Consider the following 22,345-nt stretch of genomic DNA (forward strand, 5'->3'; position numbering starts at 1 on the left):
ATACCTGACCATAGAAATCTATATCTAAACATACCTGACCATATATCTAAACATACCTGTCCCATATATCTATACATACCTGACCATATATCTATACATACCTGACCATATATCTGGCCGACTATATCTAAACATACCTGACCATCTGTCTAAACATACCTGACCACCTATCTATATCTAAACATACCTGACCATATATCTACTGGACCCATCTATCATACCTGACCATCTGTCTAAACATACCTGACCATATTTCTATATCTAAACATACCTGACCATCTATATCTATATCTAAACATACCTGACCACTATATCTAAACATACTGGAGTCAAATTAACACAATGAACCATTTGGTTTTCAGATTTAAGAATGTTTTCTAAACCGACCCCACCTTAGCTCCATAGAAATGTACTGGTCCCATCTGGTTGGCCGTCCGACTGGACCCATCTGGTTGGCTGTCCGACTGGACCCATCTGGTTGGCTGTCCGACTGGACCCATCTGGTTGGCTGGGCGACTGGACCCTATCTGGTTGGCTGGGCGACTGGTCCCATCTGGTTGGCTGTCCGACTGGACCCATCTGGTTGGCTGGCCGACTGGACCCATCTGACCGGCCGACTGGACCCATCTGGTTGGCTGTCCGACTGGACCCATCTGGTTGGCTGGCCGACTGGACCCATCTGACCGGCCGACTGGACCCATCTGGTTGGCTGGCCGACTGGACCCATCTGACCTGGTTGGCTGGCCGACTGGACCCATCTGGTTGGCTATCCGACTGGACCCATCTGGTTGGCTGTCCGACTGGACCCATCTGGTTGGCTGGCCGACTGGACCCATCTGGTTGGCTGTCCGACTGGACCCATCTGGTTGGCTGGCCGACTGGACCCATCTGGTTGGCTGGCCGACTGGACCCATCTCTGGACTGGCTGGCTCCGACTGGACCCATCTGGTTGGCTGGCCGACTGGACCCATCTGGTTGGCTGTCCGACTGGACCCATCTGGTTGGCTGGGCGACTGGTCCCATCTGGTTGGCTGTCCGACTGGACCCATCTGGTTGGCTGTCCGACTGGACCCATCTGGTTGGCTGTCCGACTGGACCCATCTGGTTGGCTGTCCGACTGGACCCATCTGGTTGGCTGGCCGACTGGACCCATCTGACTGGCCGACTGGACCCATCTGGTTGGCTGGCCGACTGGACCCATCTGGTTGTCTGTCCGACTGGACCCATCTGGTTGGCTGTCCGACTGGACCCATCTGGTTGGCTGGCCGACTGGACCCATCTGGTTGGCTGGGCGACTGGTCCCATCTGGTTGGCTGTCCGACTGGACCCATCTGGTTGGCTGGCCGACTGGACCCATCTGGTTGGCTGGGCGACTGGACCCATCCCATCTGGTTGGCTGTCCAACTGGACCCATCTGGTTAGCTGTCCGACTGGACCCATCTGGTTGGCTGTCCAACTGGACCCATCTGGTTGGCTGTCCGACTGGACCCATCTGGTTGGCTGTCCGACTGGACCCATCTGGTTGGCTGGCCGACTGGACCCATCTGACCGGCCGACTGGACCCATCTGACCGGCCGACTGGACCCATCTGGTTGGCTGTCCGACTGGACCCATCTGGTTGGCTGGCCGACTGGACCCATCTGACATCTGGTTGGCTGGCCGACTGGACCCATCTGGTTGGCTGGCCGACTGGACCCATCTGGTTGGCTGGCCGACTGGACCCATCTGGTGGCCGACTGGCTGTCCGACTGGACCCATCTGGTTGGCTGGCCGACTGGACCCATCTGGTTGGCTGGCCGACTGGACCCATCTGGTTGGCTGGCCGACTGGACCCATCTGGTTGGCTGTCCGACTGGACCCATCTGGTTGGCTGGCCGACTGGACCCATCTGGTTGGCTGTCCGACTTGACCCATCTGACCGGCCGACTAATCCTAATAAAGTGTCTTTGTAAAATGCAAAAAAAACACATTTAATCCTGATTAAAGGTGAGATTGGATTACCAAATTCTTATCCCTATACAGAGGATCAGAATCTCATGTTTCAGTTTTAAAACATTTAATCCGAAATCCTAGCAGATAACTTTAGAAAAATTGGGGAAGGATATAACTGGAACACAACCAAACAATCCCTTATCCCAGTGTCAATAAGGCTGAATGATAATCACTAGTGGGTCCAGCAGCACAATAAGGCTGAATGATAATCACTAGTGGGTCCAGCAGCACAATAAGGCTGAATGATAATCACTAGTGGGTCCAGAGGTACAATAAGACTGAATGATAATCACTAGTGGGTCCAGCAGCACAATAAGGCTGAATGATAATCACTAGTGGGTCCAGAGGTACAATAAGACTGAATGATAATCACGAGTGAGTCCAGCAGCACAATAAGGCTGAATGATAATCACTAGTGGGTCCAGCAGCACAATAAGGCTGAATGATAATCACTAGTGAGTCCAGCAGCACAATGAGGCTGAATGATAATCACTTGTGAGTTCAGCAGCACAATAAGGCTGAATGATAATCACTAGTGAGTCCAGGGGTACAATAAGGCTGAATGATAATCACTAGTGAGTCCAGGGGTACAATAAGGCTGAATGATAATCACTAGTGAGTCCAGCAGCACAATGAGGCTGAAGGATAAGGCTGCTGAGTCCAGCAGCACAATGAGGCTGAATGATAATCACTAGTGAGTCCAGCAGCACAATGAGGCTGAATGATAATCACTAGTGAGTCCAGGGGTACAATAAGGCTGAATGATAAGGCTGCTGAGTCCAGCAGCACAATGAGGCTGAATGATAATCACTAGTGAGTCCAGCAGCACAATGAGGCTGAATGATAATCACTAGTGAGTCCAGGGGTACAATAAGGCTGAACAATAAGGCTGCTGAGTCCAGCAGGCCTGTCTACACTGGACAATGTGGTTGACAATGTACCGATGTGTAAATATTCTCATTTTCATTGTCTGCAGTTGTATTGATGTCATTTATATGCTTGTTATGTGTTTTATGTACATAGATCCGCGTACAGAATTTCCCAGTGAGATAAAGTCATGATCTTATCTTGTGTAGAGGAAAGTCTTGGCTGTAAAAGGTAAGAGAAAACGTATTTGTTCATTTTTCAAATGATTTGTTATGGTTTTCTTTTTTTTCCAGAATAAACCATGTAGTGAATAACTGCTTTGCCAACTCCAGTCAGCAGATGGCGACTTAAGTCTTTCAGGTGATGCTCCTTGTGTGACGTATAATCTAGTGGACGGAACGCTTCTTCAACAACAACTCGGCTACTGATGCAGACAGTTCCGTATCTTGCTCGTCAACATAAAACCGACCAAATTCAAGCTTCTTTGTCCGTATTTGTGTATATTAATCTGTGTTTTTAACGCATTTTTCTTTGCATATCTCCTAGTTAAATTGTAAAATAGCTTGTTAGATTGACTAATTCGTTAAGATTGATGCTTAGCCTAGTACTAGGCTAGTCGCTAATTCTAGCTAGCTTTCATCCCCGACCTAGGAGTGAAGTTGAGTCCGCTATCCTCGCTCGACCATGAGTTCACTAAGCTACTCCCTCCCTGCTAAAGAAGAGGAGGTCTACTGGACGGAGAAAGAAGATCTGAACATTGTCGTGAAAGAAGACGAGGAAGTGAAAGACGAGAAAGAGCCTTTTGGAGTGAAAGAGGAAGAAGGGATAGAGGCTGTCACAGTGGAAGAAGAGGAGGAGGTAGAAGCTTTCAGAATCAAAAAGGAGGAAGAGGAGGCTATCACATTGAAAGAAGAGGATGTTACCGTGAAATACGAGAAAGAGCCTTTAGGAGTGAAACACGAAGAAGGAATAGAGGCTGTCACAGTGGAAGAGGAGGAGATAGAAGCTTTCAGAATGAAAAAGGAGGAAATCACATTGAAAGAAGAAGATGAGGATTTCATAGTGAAAGAAGAGAAAGGACCTTTTGGAGTGAAAGACGAAGAGGAGACTAGAGATCTGATTAACACTAGTGAGTACTATCTTAAAAACAGGAGCACCAACTCTGCAGTTGTTCAACTAATGTATGATTCTTAATAAGAGGCATTCTACTGACAGTGTTCAGCGTTTAATTAAACTGTGTGATTGGTGTCCCAGAGATTGTGCTTTCAAATGGTCACATCCATATTAAAGGAGAAATGTGAAATACCTCAATTTGTGGGTCACGAAGCAACAAAAAAAAAGTTTATTTAAGCATTAACCAACACACTCTGTGTGACAGACAGACACGTTGGCTGGATCAGAATACCCCAAAGGAAGGTTCCTTAGTGGCTAGATTATTAGAACCATAATCTACAGGTAAAGTAAGGAGAAATGCTGCATCTTTTTTGACTATTCGGATTCAGCCACTCACCATAAAGCCCAGGAAGGGTAGCCTAGTGGTTAGAACGTTGGACTCGTAACCGGAAGGTTGCAAATTCAAATCCCCTGACAAGGTACAAATCTGTCGTTCTGTCCCTGCTAACCCACTGTTCCTAGGCCGTCATTGAAAATAAGAATTTGTTATTTAACTGACTTGCCTAGTTAAATAAAGGTAAAATAAAAAAATCCCACAAGTTCATTGATGAATTCGCATGCAAAATTGGCATATATTCTCAGTCCCCCCAGGTGGATCATTCCATCAAACCTCATATATTCTCACTCCTAAAATCCCCCAGATGGATCATTCCATCAGACCTCATATATTTTCACTCCTAAAATCTCCCCAGGTGGGCCATTCTATCAAACCTCATTGTACATATTTGTTAATATGGTCCTCCTGACTACCAAATAAGATTGAGGTCAGAGAAGAGTTGATATCGCAAAATGTTGGCTGTGTTATCCGTGTTGGCCGTGTTATCCGTGTTGGCCGTGTTGGCTGTGTTATCCGTGTTGGCCGTGTTGGCTGTGTTATCCGTGTTGGCCGTGTTACCAGTGTTATCCGTGTTGGCCGTGTTGGCTGTGTTATCCGTGTTGGCCGTGTTACCAATGTTATCCGTGTTATCCGTGTTACCAATGTTATCCGTGTTATCCGTGTTATCCGTGTTATCCGTGTTACCAATGTTATCCGTGTTATCCGTGTTACCAATGTTATCCGTGTTGGCCGTGTTATCAGTGTTATCCGTGTTATCCGTGTTGGCTGTGTTGGCTGTGTTGGCCGTGTTGGCCGTGTTGGCTGTGTTGGCCGTGTTACCAATGTTATCCGTGTTGGCCGTGTTATCCGTGTTGGCTGTGTTGGCTGTGTTGGCCGTGTTATCCGTGTTATCCGTGTTATCCGTGTTGGCTGTGTTGGCTGTGTTATCCGTGTTGGCTGTGTTGGCTGTGTTGGCCGTGTTGGCCGTGTTGGCTGTGTTGGCTGTGTTGGCCGTGTTGGCCGTGTTGGCTAGCTCCTCCGAACAGTGTCCTGACGAGAGAGCACATGTTCTATGCCAGGCAAAATCACGCGTCATTAGCTTATTGTTATGGATGTATCCAAATAAATGTCACAAGAAAACATCTTAAACAAACGCAGCTACTTTGTTGTCATTCTGTTTGACGTGACCGTGTTAGCCATAGTTGGCTCGCAAGCACGGGATAAGAACGTTGCCAGCCGGCAACGGAAACATTACAAATGAACGACTGCGTTGCATCCATAGATGGACAACTAAAAGAAGTGGTCTCCCGGCAACTTAAACGATTAACTTAACCGAACAAGCCGAATGAATGACCATTCGGCTTGTCTAGCAGCCATAGATTTGTGTCGGGATTATATCTCATGGAAGGATGAAACAAGGAACCAGAGTATTTAAGGATCAGATTTGACTCCTCAAAGTAAGTGCTGTAGTTTAGTTTGAACAAATACAAATGATCTTCCCACTGGTATCTGTTACCAGGACAACCAGCAGAGTTCTGTTAGTTGACAGGAAGATAGACTGGTGGATAGGGATGTTATGAATATCATAACACTGAAAAATGATTCTGCCAATGAACAGAGAGAAGCCAATTGACCACATAAAACCTTGATGAAAGTTAGATTTAGAGAGAAAGTTTCAAGATGATCCAATGTAAGGTGCATGTTTAACAAACATGATGGATGAAACAAGGGACTGTTATGGCCAGAGTATTTAGGTCTGCCCTCCCCTCAGGAGGGTGGCACAGTGTTACAACCTTGTAGAAGAGTCATTTCAGTCTCCCTGTGGATATATTTGTTTAATACAACTCTTAAATATAGAAGTTGTTCAGCTAATCTCTTGCATCCATCATAGCCTGAAGGAAGGGAGGAAGAGTTCCTCCTGCTGTTCCGAAAACCAAGCACCAGGGTCTTGAAGATGATGCATTTTATTGAGGGATCTTGTCTGGATTAAACCTTGTAGAAAGTGTTTTATCATGTAGAAGTTTCATTCAGGTCTTTCTGTTTAAGCAAATACTCTGTTTGTCTTTTTAGCAGGAGAGAGACCAGACTCTCACCCTGACCGTGGGAAGAGTCCAGACCCAGAGACGACCAAACCAGCAAGACCATACCACTGTTCCCAGTGTGGAAAGAGATTTATTCAGTCATCGCATTTGAAAGAACATGAGAGAATACACACAGGAGAACAGCCATTTCAATGTTCCCAGTGTGGAAAGAGTTTTACAAATGTAGGGAACCTGAAAACGCATGAGATGACACACACGGGAGAGAAGCCTTTCCACTGCTCCCAGTGTGGAAAAAGGTTTACCCAGTTAGGGAATTTGAAAACACATGAGATGACACACACAGGCGAGAAGCCTTATCACTGCTCCCATTGTGGAAAGAGTTTTAGACACTCAGGGCATCTTAAAGTGCATGAAAGAACACACACTGGAGAGAAGCCTTATCACTGCTCCCAGTGTGGAAAGGGTTTTGGACACTCATGGCATCTTAAAGTGCATGAAAGAACACACACTGGAGAGAAGCCGTATCAATGCTCCCAGTGTGGAAAGGGTTTTGGACACTCAGGGCATCTAAAAGTGCATGAAAGAACACACACTGGAGAGAAGCCATATCAATGCTCTCACTGTGGAAAGAGATTTATCCAGTCATTGCACCTGAAAGAGCATAAGAGAAAACACACAGGAGAGAAGCCTTTCCAATGTTCTCAGTGTGGAAAGAGTTTTATCCAGTCATCGCATCTGAAAGAGCATAAGAGGATACACACAGGAGAGAAGCCTTTCCAATGCTCTGAGTGTGGAAAGACTTTTAGCCAGATAGGGCAGCTGAAATATCATGAAAGAAAACATACAGGGGAGAAGCCTCATCACTGTTCCCAGTGTGGAAAGGGTTTCAGATACTCAGGGCATCTAAAAGTGCATGAAAGAACACACACTGGAGAGAAGCCTTATCAATGCTCCCAGTGTGGAAAGGATTTTAGACACTCAGGGCATCTTAAAGATCATGAGAAAATACACACAGGAGAACAACCATTCCAATGCTCTCTGTGTGGAAAGAGTTTTACCCATTTAGGGAACCTGAAAATGCATGAGATGACACACACAGGAGAGAAGCCTTTTCACTGCTCCCACTGTGTAAAAAGTTTTACCCAGTTAGGGAACTTGAAAACGCATGAGATGACACACACAGGAGAGAAGCCTTTCCACTGCTCCAAGTGTGAAAAGGGTTTTAGAACCTCTGGGAACCTGAAAACGCATGAAATGTCACACACAGGAGAGAAGCCTTTCCAATGCTCCCAATGTGGAAAGAGTTTTACCCAGTTAGCGAGCCTGAAAAGGCATGAAGGAACACACACAGGATAGAATCCTTTCCAGTGTTCTCAGTGTGGAAAGACATTTTCCCAGTCAGAAAGACCTGAAAATCACACTAGAGAAGAGAGACACTGTTGTGGGTGGCAGAATTTGGGGTGAGCTGTTGTAACTTCTCCAGGTTGATGCTCTGTTCTGTGATGAACTGCATTTCATAAATGACTATGCCTATTACCTGTCTGCACCCTAACACATTGTTGCCATTGTCGTCTGTAACTGTTGCATTTAATTAAGTACTATTATCACCTTTCTCTATATGAGGGGACATGCAACTATCTGCATTTTTTTGGTGAGTTCTTCCCTGACTATGATCAGCGAGACAGATCTCACTTGCTTGTATTTAAGATGTACTATTATCACACCTTAAATAGTCTCTGATCTTTGGGATTGAGTGTGTTCTGACTTTTAAAAAAAATTGCAATGGGTTTCATTGGTTTATGGCCACATGAAATCAAATTGTATGAAACTCAAAAAACAGGCCTACTTTGTTAGCCGGACCTTTACGTCTCCAAGCAACAAAAAATAAAAACAGAACATATTTAAAATGTATTTGACTTTGATTCATTTAGTCACTGTATCTTATTTAGTTAATTTGTGTAGAAGTTATCAAGCTAAACATGTATGAAAATGTGACGACGTTGTTATGACAACAGTTGACAACAGTTGTTGACTGGGAAACCCAGACGCGAGCTGCCCAGTGACGCGAGCTTACCAGACAGGCTAAATGCCTTTTTATGCTCGCTTCGAGGCAAGCAACACTGAAGCATGCACGAGAGCACCAGCTGTTCTGGATGACTGAGTGATAACCCTCTCGGTAGCCGATGTGAGCAAGACCTGTAAACAGGTCAACATTCACAAAGCCACGGGGCCAGACGAATTACAAGGACGTGTACTCAAAGCATATGCGGACCAACTTGCAAGTGTCTTCACTGACATTTTCAACCTCTTCCTGACCCGAGTCTGTAATACCTACATGTTTCAAGCAGACCACCATAGTCCCTGTGCCCAAGGAAGCGAAGGTAACCTTCCTAAATGATTACCACCCGTAGCACTCACGTTGGTAACCATGAAGTGCTTTGAAAGGCTGGCCATGGCTCACATCAACAGCATCCTCCCAGATACCCTAGACCCACTCCAATTCGCATATCGCCCAAACAGATCCATAGATAATGCAATCTCAATCGCCCTCCACACTGCCCTTTCCCACCAGGACAAAAGGAACACCTATGTGAGAATGCTGTTCATTGACTACAGCTCAGCGTTCAACACCATAGTGCCCACAAAGCTCATCACTAAGCTAAGGACCCTGGGATTAAATACCTCCCTCTGCAACTGGATCCTTGACTTCCTGACGGGCCGCCCACAGGTGGTAAGGGCAGGCAACAACACGTCTGCCATGCTGATCCTTAACTGTGGGGCCCCTCAGGGTTGTGTACTTAGTCCCCCTCCCGTACTCCCTGTTCACCCACAACTGCGTGGCCAAACACGACTCCAACACCATCATTAAGTTTGCTGATGACACAACAGTGGTAGGCCTGATCACCGACAACGATGAGACAGCCCATAGGGAGGAAGTCAGAGACCTGGCAGTGTGGTGCCGGGACAACAACCTCTCCCTCAACTGCGACCTGGCCAAGATAAAAGCGCAATAAGGTAAGGCACTAAGGTAAGGCACTAAGGTAAGGCAATAAGGTAAGGCACTAAGGTAAGGCACTAAGGTAAGGCACTAAGGTATGGCACTAAGGTAAGGCAATAAGGTAAGGCAATAAGGTAAGGCACTAAGGTAAGACACTAAGGTAAGGCAATAAGGTAAGGCACTAAATAGGTTGTGGGTAAAATGGCATCAGTAGTACTACTACTATCACTACTCAGGTGAGTGAAGCCTGATAGGAATTGGAAGACGCCAAGTAGAGCTACAGTTTAGTACCGTTTTCATTTGGATTTAAGTTACCTGCTACTTCATCATTTTTGTACCTTTTTAAAGGTGACCATTTTTCACATCAGTTGGAATCTGTTATACCTCACCTGGATTACAGTTCTTTCTTTTACCACCATCCAGGAATCTGTTATACCTCACCTGGATTACAGTTCTTTCTTTTACCACTTACCATCCAGGAATCTGTTATACCTCACCTGGATTACAGTTCTTTCTTTTACCACCATCCAGGAATCTGTTATACCTCACCTGGATTACAGTTCTTACTTTTACCACTTACCATCCAGGAATCTGTTATACCTCACCTGGATTACAGTTATTTCTTTCACCACCATCCAGGAATCTGTGTGACAAACAATGAATATTCAATTCCAAATGTGATTTTCCTGTGTTTTATATATACTTCCACACTGAGGTTGGAATAATACTGTGAAATTGTGAAAAAAATATGATAATATCCTTTTTAGTGTAAAAGCTTTTTTTTTTTAGAGATGGCCTGAAATTTCAGCTTGTTTTGGTTGGGTTGGAGTTGGTGGTTATCCACTGGTGACATCACCAAGATGTAAATGAGTTAATAGACCAATAAGAAAGAGTTCTAAATCTCTCTGCCAATAACAGCTAGTTTTCAGTTTTCCCCTCCCCGCTCAGACCACTCCCAGACAGTCCTAGCAAAAAATGTTGCTTGAGAAATTGCTCTTTTGCTAAGAAGCTATTTTTGTTTATTTTTTTACCATTTTAATTGAAAACAATCCCAGTAAGGTACTTAATCGTTACTCAGAAAGAATTTGATATTGAGACAATGACTGTGTTGGACCTTTTAACCAAAACAGAGGCAGGGTGCCTGATTTGTTGTTGTTTGAACCCCAGATTGCCCTTTTAAGTAGCCTACCAAATAAAAATAACGCACAATTAAAGTATAGCCTATAGCCACTCTGTGATGACGTGCTCTGCTCTTTTATTGAAAAGATCTAGTCTGGATTAAACCTCATAGGAAGACAGTTTTTTTTTTTTTTTTAATCTTGTGGGTGGAGCAAGGATGGAAAATATTTTTGGTATCTCACATTGTTCCGGCAATTCTCACGTAGAAACTTCCTTGGGAGGAAGGATGCTTGACATTCTTTTTACATTTGTATCTCAATTATTTGGGGTGAGAATCATGGTGGAATTGGAACGTTTAGGTCATCAAAGTTTACGTAAACTAAATACAATTAACAACGGTGTGTGTAGTCAATCAGTAGTGTTTAGTCAGTAGTGTTTAGTCAGTAGTGTACAGTCAGTAGTGTACAGTCAGTAGTGTACAGTCAGTAGTGTACGAGGGTGTTTGCGTAAATGTGATAATAAGAGGTGTTGAAAGGTGCCAAAAGCAAACAAACAGAACAGCCACAACCAAACCCTGTCAGTGTGTCTGCGTGAGGGAGAATAATGCAAGAACGGCCAATGTTCTGAATTCTGTCGCTGAACATTTCAAAAGTGCTGAACAAATAGTTATGTTGAACTCGTCCTAGCTCGCTCATTAATGTCTTGATCGAAATTACGGATTGCCTGTTATCTGCTCCTCGATCCTTTATGCTATAGTTTGTACATCTCAATTGTCAGTAGAAACCACATTTGTCAGCCACATCAGCTGTGTTTTTTCAAGGCAGGAAATGAGGCTGAATGAACTGTTTAGCTACAAGACAAGGCTCAGTTGATAACCAGGTGTAGCGGTGGTAAGGATTCACTCCATGGTGCTGAAAATACATTTCTGCTTTTGGGACAGCTTTATGTCGGCCCCAACAGATTGTCACCGTTATAGTGCAATTCATGTATTGTTTAGTGCTGTGTTGTGTAGTGGCTTTGCTGGCATGCATGTAAAAAAACAATTACTTGAGTCACATGACTTAGGCATTCTGATCGGTTTTATGTAATAATTGCAGAGGTGTGGACTCGAGTCACATGACTTGGTCCCATCATTCTGTAATGATGGGCTGTCGTTTTTCTTTGCTTATTTGAGCTGTACTTGCCATAACATGGACGTGGTCTTTTACCACATAGGGCTATCTTCTGTATTACTCTGACTTGTATGATAAGTTTGTCTCTCCTCATTTGATAATACAAACATAACCACCACACGTTACCAACTCCAGTCAGCAGATGGCGATGTGAGTTTTTCCAGGTGATGCTTCTTGTGTGACGTATAATCTAATGGACTGGAGGCTTCTTCAACAGCGACAAAGCCTACTGATTCAAACCACGCAGTGGTTTGCTAGCGAACATAAAACCGAAACATTAAAGATCTTTAGACCAATCTTGTTTATATTAATCTTAGTGTTTAAAACATTGTTGTGTGTATATTAATCTTGGTGTTTAGAACACAATTATATTTACGTATCTACTAGTTCATCTAAACGTGATTTGCTTGTTAAATGAGCTAATGTGTTACATTGATACGGCACGAGGCTAATCTCCCGGAGCATGAGGTCACTTAGCAAGACGGAGAAAGAAGCTCTGGTGAAAAGAGAGGAAGAAGCTTTCAGAATGAAAAATTATGAAGATGAGGCTATCATATTGAAAAAAGAGAATGGATTGAAAGAAGAGCCCTTTGGAGTGAAAGAGGAAGAGGAGGCTATCTCTATAAAGGAGGAGGAGGAAGACGTTTTGGGAGTGAAAGAGGAGACTGAAGATCCGATTACCACCAGTGAGTACTGACTTAAAAACAGGGGCACAAACTATGCAGTTGTTTTTAAAGGGGAATTATACTGAAGTTCTACACTTGAATATGTTGTTCAGTACTGTAGGAATTGTTGAAGGGTCAATCTGCCATTGGTACATATATTTTGGGACTTTTCAATTAGATGTATTGAATTCTCCATGTGGTCTACATTAAATGTCCCCTCATCTAGTATAACAGTATTAAAATTCAATGTTGGTGCATAATTTCTACTTAAAATATCAAATGGACGCAAAAGGCACCCATTTTGTGGAACGACCCTTTAGCATTTACATCACAAACACTATTTTACAAAATCATGATGAAAGTGGCCATTTTAGGCCCTTTTTAGACATATTCATGCCTCTTGTAAGACTCTGTGATTGCAATAGATGATCATAAGTTTACCATCTGTTTGATGTTCTCATTCACACAGGAGAGAGACATGACTATCGTGGATCCTCTGGGGAGCCTCAACAACATCCTGATGCTGACGAGGCAGAGAAGAGTCTCTCCAGATCAGAACACCAGATGGTACAGCTTGGTCTGGTCTAGCATACAGCTTGGTCTGGTCTAGCATACAGCTTGGTCTGGTCTAGCATACAGCTTGCTCTATCTGGGTCTGGGCTGGGTTTCTGTAAAGCACTTCATGACAACAGTGACATCAGCATCCATAATGATATGTGTCTGTGTCCCCTCTTTATGGTTACCAGGACAACGCTAGCCCTTCCTCCCTCCCGGAGTCCCTGTATCGTGCCTCTCCCGGTAGCACCTTACTGCTGGGTATGAAGAGGTTGTCTGTGCTGCTGGTGGACTGCAGGAAAACAACGGGGCTGAGTGGAACTGTGAGAGGAGGAGAAGAGAAGAAAGGATCAGATTTGACTCATCAAAGTAAGTGCTGTAGTTTAGTTTGAACAAATACAATAGATCTGTCCACTGGTATCTGTTACCAGGACAACCAGCAGAGTTCTGTTAGTTGACAGGAAGATGGCCTGGTATCTGTTACCAGGACAACCAGCAGAGTACTGTTAGTTGACAGGAAGATAGACTGGTGGATATGGATGTTATGAATATCATAACACTGAAAAAGGATTCTGCCAATGAAAAAAGAGATATATAAAACATATAAAACCTTGATGAAAGTTAGATTTAGAGAGAAACCAATAGACCATATAAAACCTTGATGAAAGTTAGATTTAGAGAGAAAGTTTCAAGATGATCTGATGTAAGGTGCATGTTTTACAAAACCTTTTCCTAAAAACATTATGGATGTTACATTGCCTGTCCCAGTCAACGCCCCTATCTTTACAAGACTCTAGAATAGGCAAACTCCAGACACTTCAACCGATTGAAGTTATACAAAAGGTACCAGTTGGACAGCTCCATCTGTGACGTTTCAAGCTGTGGAGTTCTCACCTCCGTTACACATGTTCAGGTTGACAGAATTGACCATACAGTGGGGGAAACACTTATTTAGTCAGCCACCAATTGTGCAAGTTCTCCCACTTAAAAGGAGAGAGGCCTGTAATTTTCATCATAGGTACACTTCAACTATAACAGACAAAATGAGGAAAAAAATCCAGAAAATCACATTGTAGGATTTTTTTAATGACTTATTTGCAAATTATGGTGGAAAATAAGTATTTGGTCAATAACAAAAGTTTATCTCAATACTTTGTTATATACCCTTTGTTGGCAATGACAGAGGTCAAACGTTTTCTGTCAGTCTTCACAAGGTTTTCACACACTGTTGCTGGTATTTTGGCCCATTCCTCCATGCAGATCTCCTCTAGAGCAGTGACGTTTTGGGGCTGTTGCTGGGCAACACAAACTTTCAACTCCCTCCAAAGATTTTCTATGGGGTTGAGATCTGGAGACTGGCTAAGCCACTCCAGGACCTTGAAATGCTTCTTACGAAGCCACTCCTTCGTTGCCCGGGTGGTGTGTTTGGGATCATTGTCATGCTGAAAGACCCAGCCACGGTTCATCTTCAATGCCCTTGCTGATGGAAGGAGGTTTTCACTCAAAATCTCACGATACATGGCCCCATTCTTTCCTTTACACGGATCAGTCGTCCTGGTCCCTTTGCAGAAAAACAGCCCCAAAACATGATGTTTTCACCCCCACGCTTCACAGTAGGTATGGTGTTCTTTGGATGCAACTCAGCATTCTTTGTCCTCCAAACACGACGAGTTGAGTTTTTACCAAAAAGTTCTATTTTGGTTTCATCTGACCATTTGACCATAGCCTGCAAAATAATGTCATACTTTCCAGGCCCATACCCAAACAGTTCAAACTACTAATTTGAAAAATTACTCTCTCCAGAAATAAGTCTCTCACTGTGGCCGCCTGCTACCGACCCCCCCTCAGCTGCCAGCTGTGCCCTGGACACCATTTGTGAATTGATCGCCCCCCCCATCTAGCTTCAGAGTTTGTTCTGTTAGGTGACCTAGACTGGGATATGCTTAACACCGGCAGTCCTACAATCTAAGCTAGATGCCCTCAATCTCACACAAATCATCAAGGAACCCACCAGGTACAACCCTAAATCTGTAAATAAGGGCACCCTCATAGACGTCATCCTGACCAACTGGCCCTCCAAATACACCTCCGCTGTCTTCAACCAGGATCTCAGCGATCACTGCCTCATTGCCTGTATCCGCTACGGATCCGCAGTCAAACGACAACCCTCATCACTGTCAAACGCTCCCTAAAACACTTCTGCGAGCAGGCCTTTCTAATCGACCTGGCCCGGGTATCCTGGAAGGATATTGGCCTCATCCTGTCAGTTGAGGATGCCTTTTCATTCTTTAAAAGTAACTTCCTCACCATTTTAGATAAGCATGCTCCGTTCAAAAAATGCAGAACTAAGAACAGATATAGCCCTTGGTTCACTCCAGACCTGACTGCACCAGCAGGTGTATCTCACTGATCATCCCTAAAGCCAACATCTAATTTGGCCGACTTTCGTTCCAGTTCTCTGCTGCCTGTGACAGGAACGAATTGCAAAAATTGCTGAAGTTGGAGACTTTTATCTCCCTCACCAACCTTCAAACATCTGCTATCTGAGCAGCTAACCGATCGCTACAGCTGTACATAGTCTATCGGTAAATAGCCCACCCAAATTTACCTACCTCATCCCCATACTGTTTATATTTATTTACTTTTCTGCTCTTTTGCACACCAGTATCTCTACTGATCATTTATCACGCCAGTGTTAATCTGCAAAATTGTAATTATTCGCCTACCTCCTCATGCCTTTTGCACACAATGTATATAAACTAAATAAATAATAAAGTATAGACTTTTTTATTTTCTTTTTCTACTGTATTATTGACTTGTTAATTGTTTACTCCATGTGTAACTCTGTGTTGTCTGTTCACACTGCTATGCTTTATCTTGGCCAGGTCGCAGTTGTAAATGAGAACTTGTTCTCAACTAGCCTACTTGGTTAAATAAAGGTGAAATAAAAAAGACATTCTCCCAATCTTCTTCTGGATCATCCAAATGCTCTCTTGCAAACTTCAAATGGGCCCGGACATGCACTGGCTTAAGCAGGGGGTCACGTCTGGCACTGCAGGATTTTAGTCCCTGGCGGCATAGTGTGTTACTGATGGTAGGCTGTGTTACTTTGGTCCCAGCTCTCTGCAGGTCATTCACTAGGTCCCCCCGTGTGGTTCTGGGATTTTTGCTCACCGTTCTTGTGATAATTTTGACCCCACGGGGTGAGATCTTGCGTGGAGCCCCAGATCGAGGGAGATTATCAGTGGTCTTGTATGTCTTCCATTTCCTAATAATTGCTCCCACAGTTGATTTCTTCAAACCAAGCTGCTTACCTATTGCAGATTCAGTCTTCCCAGCCTGGTGCAGGTCTACAATTTTGTTTCTGGTGTCCTTTGACAGCTCTTTGGTCTTGGCCATAGTGGAGTTTGGAGTGTGACTGTTTGTGGTTGTGGACAGGTGTCTTTTATACTGATAACAAGTTCAAACAGGTGCCATTCATACAGGTAACGAGTGGAGGACAGAGGAGCCTCTTAAAGAAGAAGTTACAGGTCTGTGAGAGCCAGAAATCTTGCTTGTTTGTAGGTGACCAAATACTTATTTTCCACCATAATTTGCAAATAAATTAATTAAAAATCCTACAATGTGATTTTCTGGATTTTTTTTCTTCTCATTTTGTCTGTCATAGTTGAAGTGTACCTATGATGAAAATTACAGGCCTCATCTTTTTAAGTGGGAGAACTTGCACAATTGGTGGCTGATTAAATACTTTTTGCCCCACTGTATGTATGTGTGTGTATATATATGTGTTGAATATTTGTGAACGTCACAAAAAAAAATGAACCCTTTCGACAATGGGGAGATGCTACTGATGTGTTTTTGTGTTATTTGACGTAAAAACAGGTTTTGGACTTATTTTAAGTTTAAGGACGTGTGTAGATCACATTCTGTATCATACAGCGATGAAGGTTATATATTTACAACCACCTGCTTGATAGGAATCCGGCTATGTCGGAGTCTTGAGTGTCGTAGGACTGTCTAGTATTTTGTGTTCTGACTTATAAAACAGGATTACGTTAAAACTGGCCTTAGATTATTGATAATCGATATGAATCCAGTGATGTCTGGGTTTTGAGTGTCATAGAACTGTGTAGTTTTTTTGTGTTCTGATTTATAAAACAGGATTACGATTGGCTCAGATTAACCCTAACCAATCTAGTTAAAACTGGCCTCAGATTATTGAACATAATGAATAAAATATAATGAATAAAATATAATGAATAAAATATAATGAATAAAATATAATGAATAAAATAGGTAATGTAAACATCTCAGTAATTACCAGGATGCTCTACAACAAAGGGTTTTGATGATAATAATAATAAGAGTGAACAAATACAATAGATTTACCTACTGGTATCTGTTACCAGGACAACCAGCAGAGTTCTGTTATTTGACAGGAAGATGGACTGGTATCTGTTACCATGACAACCAGCTGGTAACAGGTTATTGAGGGATCTGATTTAACCTCCTAGCAAGAGTTGTGGAGGTTTCATTCAGGTCTCTATTTAAATAAACCCTCTGTCTTTGGCAGGAGAAAGACCAGATTCAGAGGAACCAGAGACGTCCAAACCGGCAAAACAACACGACTGTTCCCACTGTGGAAAGAGTTTTACAGAGTTAGGCAACATGAAAAGGCATGAAAGGACACACACAGGTGAGAAGCCTCATCAATGCTCTCACTGTGGAAAGACTTTTACCGAGTTATGGAGCCTGAAAACACATGAGAGAATACACACAGGGGAGAAGTTGTACTACTGCTCCCAGTGTGGAAAGAGTTTTACCCGGTCAGGGCACATGAAAGAACATAAGAGAACACACACAGGGGAGAAGCCTTACCTCTGTTCCCAGTGTGGAAAGAGTTTTACCCACTTATGTAACCTGAAAACACATGAGAGATTACACACAGGGAAAAGCCTTACCACTGCTCCCAGTGTGGAAAGAATTTTACCAGGTCAGGGCACATGAAAGAACATAAGAGAATGCACACATTGGAGAAGCCTTACCTCTGTTCCCAATGTGGAAAGAGTTTTACCCACTTATGTAACCTGAAAACACATGAGAGGTTACACACCGGGGAGAAGGATTATGAATGCTCTCCGTGTGGGTTGAGGTTTACCACTTTAGGGTACCTGAAATCACATGAGCGAACACACACAAGAGAGAAGCCTTTCCACTGCTCACAGTGCAGAGAGATTTTCACCCAGTTAGGGAGCCTGAAAAGGCATGAAAGGACACACACAGTTGAGAAGCCTCATCATTGCTCTCACTGTGGGAAGACTTTTACCCAGTTAGGGAGCCTGAAAAGACATGAGAGAATACACACAGGAGAAAAGCCTCATCATTGCACTCACTGTGGGAAGACTTTTACCCAGTTAGGTGGCCTGAAAATGCATGAGAGAATACACACAGGGGAGAAGCCTTACTGCTGCCCCCAGTGTGGAAAGAGTTTTACCCGGTCAGAGCACATGAAAGAACACAAGAGAACACACACAGGGGAGAAGCCTTATTGCTGCTTCCAGTGTGGAAAGAGTTTTACCTACTTATGTAACCTGAAAACACACGAGAGAATACACACAGGGGAGAAGCCTTACCACTGCTCCCAGTGTGGAAAGGGTTTTAACCAGTTAGGGGTCCTGAAACGACATGAGAGAAAACACACAGGAGATAAGGATGTAGGATGTTGAATTGTAGAACATTGGATGGGTATAGGACAGATGCTGGCTGAACAGTAGAATATAGGACAGATATAGCCTCTGAACAGTAGGATATAGGACAGATGCTGGCTGAACAGTAGGATATAGGACAGATATAGCCTCTGAACAGTAGGATATAGGACGGATATAGCCTCTGAACAGTAGGATATAGGACAGATATAGCCTCTGAACAGTAGGATATAGGACAGATATAGCCTCTGAACAGTAGGATATAGGACAGATGCTGGCTGAACAGTAGAATATAGGACAGATATAGCCTCTGAACTGGCCTCTGAACAGTAGGATATAGGACAGATGCTGGGACAGATATAGCCTCTGAACAGTAGGATATAGACAGATATAGGACAGTAGGATATAGGACAGATGCTGGCTGAACAGTAGGATATAGGACAGATATAGCCTCTGAACAGTAGGATATAGGACAGATATAGCCTCTGAACAGTAGGATATAGGACAGATGCTGGCTGAACAGTAGAATATAGGACAGATATAGCCTCTGAACAGTAGGATATAGGACAGATATAGGCTCTGAACAGTAGGATATAGGACAGATATAGCCTCTGAACAGTGTATGTTCCATACTGCATGTATTATAGTGGATTTGTTTGCTGACTTCACAAAATAAATGTCCATGTAAATGGGCTAGGTCTAAATGTCAATGTAAATGGGCTAGGTCTAAATGGGCTAGGTCTAAATGGGCTAGGTCTAAATGTCGGTGTAAATGGGCTAGGTCTAAATGGGCTAGGTCTAAATGTCCATGTAAATGGGCTAAGTCTAAATGGGCTAGGTCTAAATGTAGGTCTAAATGGGCTAGGTCTAAATGGGCTAGGTCTAAATGGGCTAGGTCTAAATGGGCTAGGTCTAAATGTCCATGTAAATGGGCTAAGTCTAAATGTCCATGTAAATGGGCTAGGTCTAAATGTAGGTCTAAATGGGCTAGGTCTAAATGTCCATGTAAATGGGCTAGGTCTAAATATCGGTGTAAATGGGCTAGGTGTGTAAATGGGCTAGGTCTAAATGTCGGTGTAAATGGGCTAGGTCTAAAATGTCGGTGTAAATGAGGGCTAAAGGTAAATGGGCTAAATGGGCTAAGTCTAAATGGGCTAGGTCTAAATGGGCTAGGTCTAAATGTCTAAATGTCCATGTAAATGGGCTAGGTCTAAATGGGCTAGGTCTAAATGGGCTAAGTCTAAATGTCCATGTAAATGGGCTAGGTCTAAATGGGCTAGGTCTAAATGGGCTAGGTCTAAATGTCCATGTAAATGGGCTAAGTCTAAATGTCCATGTAAATGGGCTAGGTCTAAATGTCGGTGTAAATGGGCTAAGTCTTAATGTCGGTGTAAATGGGCTAAGTCTACTGTATTTTGTATATCGTACTTTGCTCTCATTTTGAGAGAAATAAAATCCAGTTCGATTCCCAACTCAGTAACTCAGATCAGCTTTAATATTGAACATAGATTGTAACTCAGACCTTGGGGGAAGATCAGCTTTAATATTGAACATAGATTGTAACTCAGGCCTTGGGGAAGTTCTGCTTTAATATTGAACATAGATTGTTGATTCCATCAATGTAATTGTCTGCATCATTTCCAATTTTGTAAATTAACAAAAATATAAACACAAAATGCATTAATTTCTAACATTTGACTGATTTACAGAAAAAAGTAAATTGAAATAAATTCTTTAGGCCCTAATCTATGGTTTTCACATGACTGGGAATAGTGCTATGCATCTGTTGGTCAACGATACCTTAAGAAAAAGGTAAGGGTATGGATCAGAAAACCAGTCAGTATTTGATGTGACCACCATTTGCCTAGAGTTGATCAGGCTTTTGATTGTGGCCTGTGGAATGTTGTCCCACTCCTCTTCAATGGCTGTGCAAAGTTGCTGGATATTAGCGGGAACTGGAACATGCTGTCATACACATCAATGCAGAGCATCCCAAACATGCTCAGTGGGTGATATGTCTGGTGAGTATGCAGGCCATGGAAGAACTGGGACATTTTTCAGCTTCCAGGAATTGTGTCCAGATCGTTCTGACATGGGGCCGTGCATTATCATGCTGAAACATGAGGTGATGGAGGTGGATGAATGGCACGACAATGGGCCTCAGTATCTCGTCACGGTATCTCTGTGCGTTCAAATTGCCAACGATACAATCAAATTGTGTTTGTTGTCCGTAGCTTATGCCTGCCTATACCTTAACCCTACCACCACCATGGGACACTCTGTTCACAACATTGACATCAGTAAACCGCTCGCTCACACAACACCATATACATGTGAGGCCAGTTGGACGTACTGCCAAATTCTCTAAAACAACATAGCTTATGGTAGAGAAATTAACATTAAATTCTTCTCTGGCAGCAGCTCTGGTGGACATTCATGTAGTCAGCATGCCAATTGCACGCTCCCTCAACTTGAGACATCTGTATCATTGTGTGACAAATCTGCACATTTTAGAGTGGCCTTTTATTGCCCCCAGCACAAGGTGCAACTGTGTAATTATCATGTGATAAAATAATGTATATGTTGAAAGATAATGCTAAAATAATTCCACTCTGAAACCTTATAACTGTATGAAATTGATTAGAATCATAAAATTATAATCTGACGATGTGTGTAGTTTTAGTCAGAATTAGGTTAAACAATGTATCTGTATAGTGGAAAACACAGACTGTCTGAGCAAGGCGTAGCTTAGGATTTTAACTTGTATGCGGGTGCCTAGGAAAATACCGTAGAACAATTAAAACTGTGTTTGAACCGACCTGGCTAGGCCTCTGAGGAACCTATGAGAGCACAGGGAGTACTTCTCAAGGTTTCCCTAATCTCGGGGAATGGAACTGTCGGCTGGGTAGTGATACACAGTGGTGAGAACTACGGAGAAGGATAAAACTCACCTACTGTTTGTGTGGAAGTTTGTGATTGATTTGTTTGTGTGATTGGAACTGTTTGTGTGGAAGTATGTTCAGGATACCTACTGTTTGTGTGGAAGTATGTGAGTAGGATACCTACTGTTTGTGTGGAAGTATGTGATCAGGATACCTACTGTTTTGTGTATGTGTAAGGATACCTACTGTTTGTGTGGAAGTACTGTTTGTGTGGAAGTATGTGAGTAGGATACCTACTGTTTGTGTGGAAGTATGTGAGTAGGATACCTACTGTTTGTGTGGAAGTATGTGTAGGATACCTACTGTTTGTGTGGAAGTATGTGAGTAGGATACCTACTGTTTGTGTGGGAAGTATGATACCTACTGTTTGTGTGGAAGATGTCAGGATACCTACTGTTTGTGTGGAAGTATGTGAGATCAGGATACCTACTGTTTGTGTGGAAGTATGTGATCAGGATACCTACTGTTTGTGTGGAGGATACCTACTGTTTGTGTGTGAGTAGGATACCTACTGTTTTTGTGTGGAAGTATGTGAGTAGGATACCTACTGTTTGTGTGGAAGTATGTGATCAGGATACCTACTGTTTGTGTGGAAGTATGTGAGTAGGATACCTACTGTTTGTGTGGAAGTATGTGAGTAGGATACCTACTGTTTGTGTGGAAGTATGTGATCAGGAAGTATGTGATACCTACTGTGGAAGTAGTGATCAGGATACCTACTGTTTGTGTGGAAGTATGTGATCAGGATACCTACTGTTTGTGTGAGTAGGATACCTATTAAATGGATGTCTTTGTATAA

The 22,345-nt window shown here is 43.2% G+C and overlaps 1 protein-coding gene across 1 annotated transcript; it reads left to right on the plus strand.

Annotated features, from left to right (window-relative positions):
• The first annotated feature begins 3,173 nt into the window (after positions 1 to 3,173).
• LOC121843507 (gastrula zinc finger protein XlCGF57.1-like) lies at positions 3,174 to 8,278 on the plus strand. Its single transcript, XM_042313124.1, has 2 exons — positions 3,174 to 3,988; positions 6,419 to 8,278. The coding sequence occupies exons 1-2, from the start codon at positions 3,544 to 3,546 to the stop codon at positions 7,744 to 7,746; spliced, it is 1,773 nt and encodes a 590-aa protein (XP_042169058.1). The 5' UTR covers positions 3,174 to 3,543; the 3' UTR covers positions 7,747 to 8,278.
• The last annotated feature ends 14,067 nt before the right edge of the window (positions 8,279 to 22,345 follow it).

The sequence above is a fragment of the Oncorhynchus tshawytscha genome, unplaced genomic scaffold, assembly GCF_018296145.1.
Source record: "Oncorhynchus tshawytscha isolate Ot180627B unplaced genomic scaffold, Otsh_v2.0 Un_contig_3600_pilon_pilon, whole genome shotgun sequence".
Classification (NCBI taxonomy): Eukaryota; Metazoa; Chordata; class Actinopteri; order Salmoniformes; family Salmonidae; genus Oncorhynchus; species Oncorhynchus tshawytscha.

What these genes read in the sequence shown, in the direction of transcription:
- LOC121843507 (XM_042313124.1), top strand. Translation starts at nt 3,544, where the DNA reads ATGAGTTCACTAAGCTACTCCCTCCCTGCTAAAGAAGAGGAGGTCTAC. An exon ending in TAGAGATCTGATTAACACTA is followed by an intron (nt 3,989 to 6,418) that starts GTGAGTACTATC and finishes TTGTCTTTTTAG; the next exon opens with CAGGAGAGAGACCAGACTCT.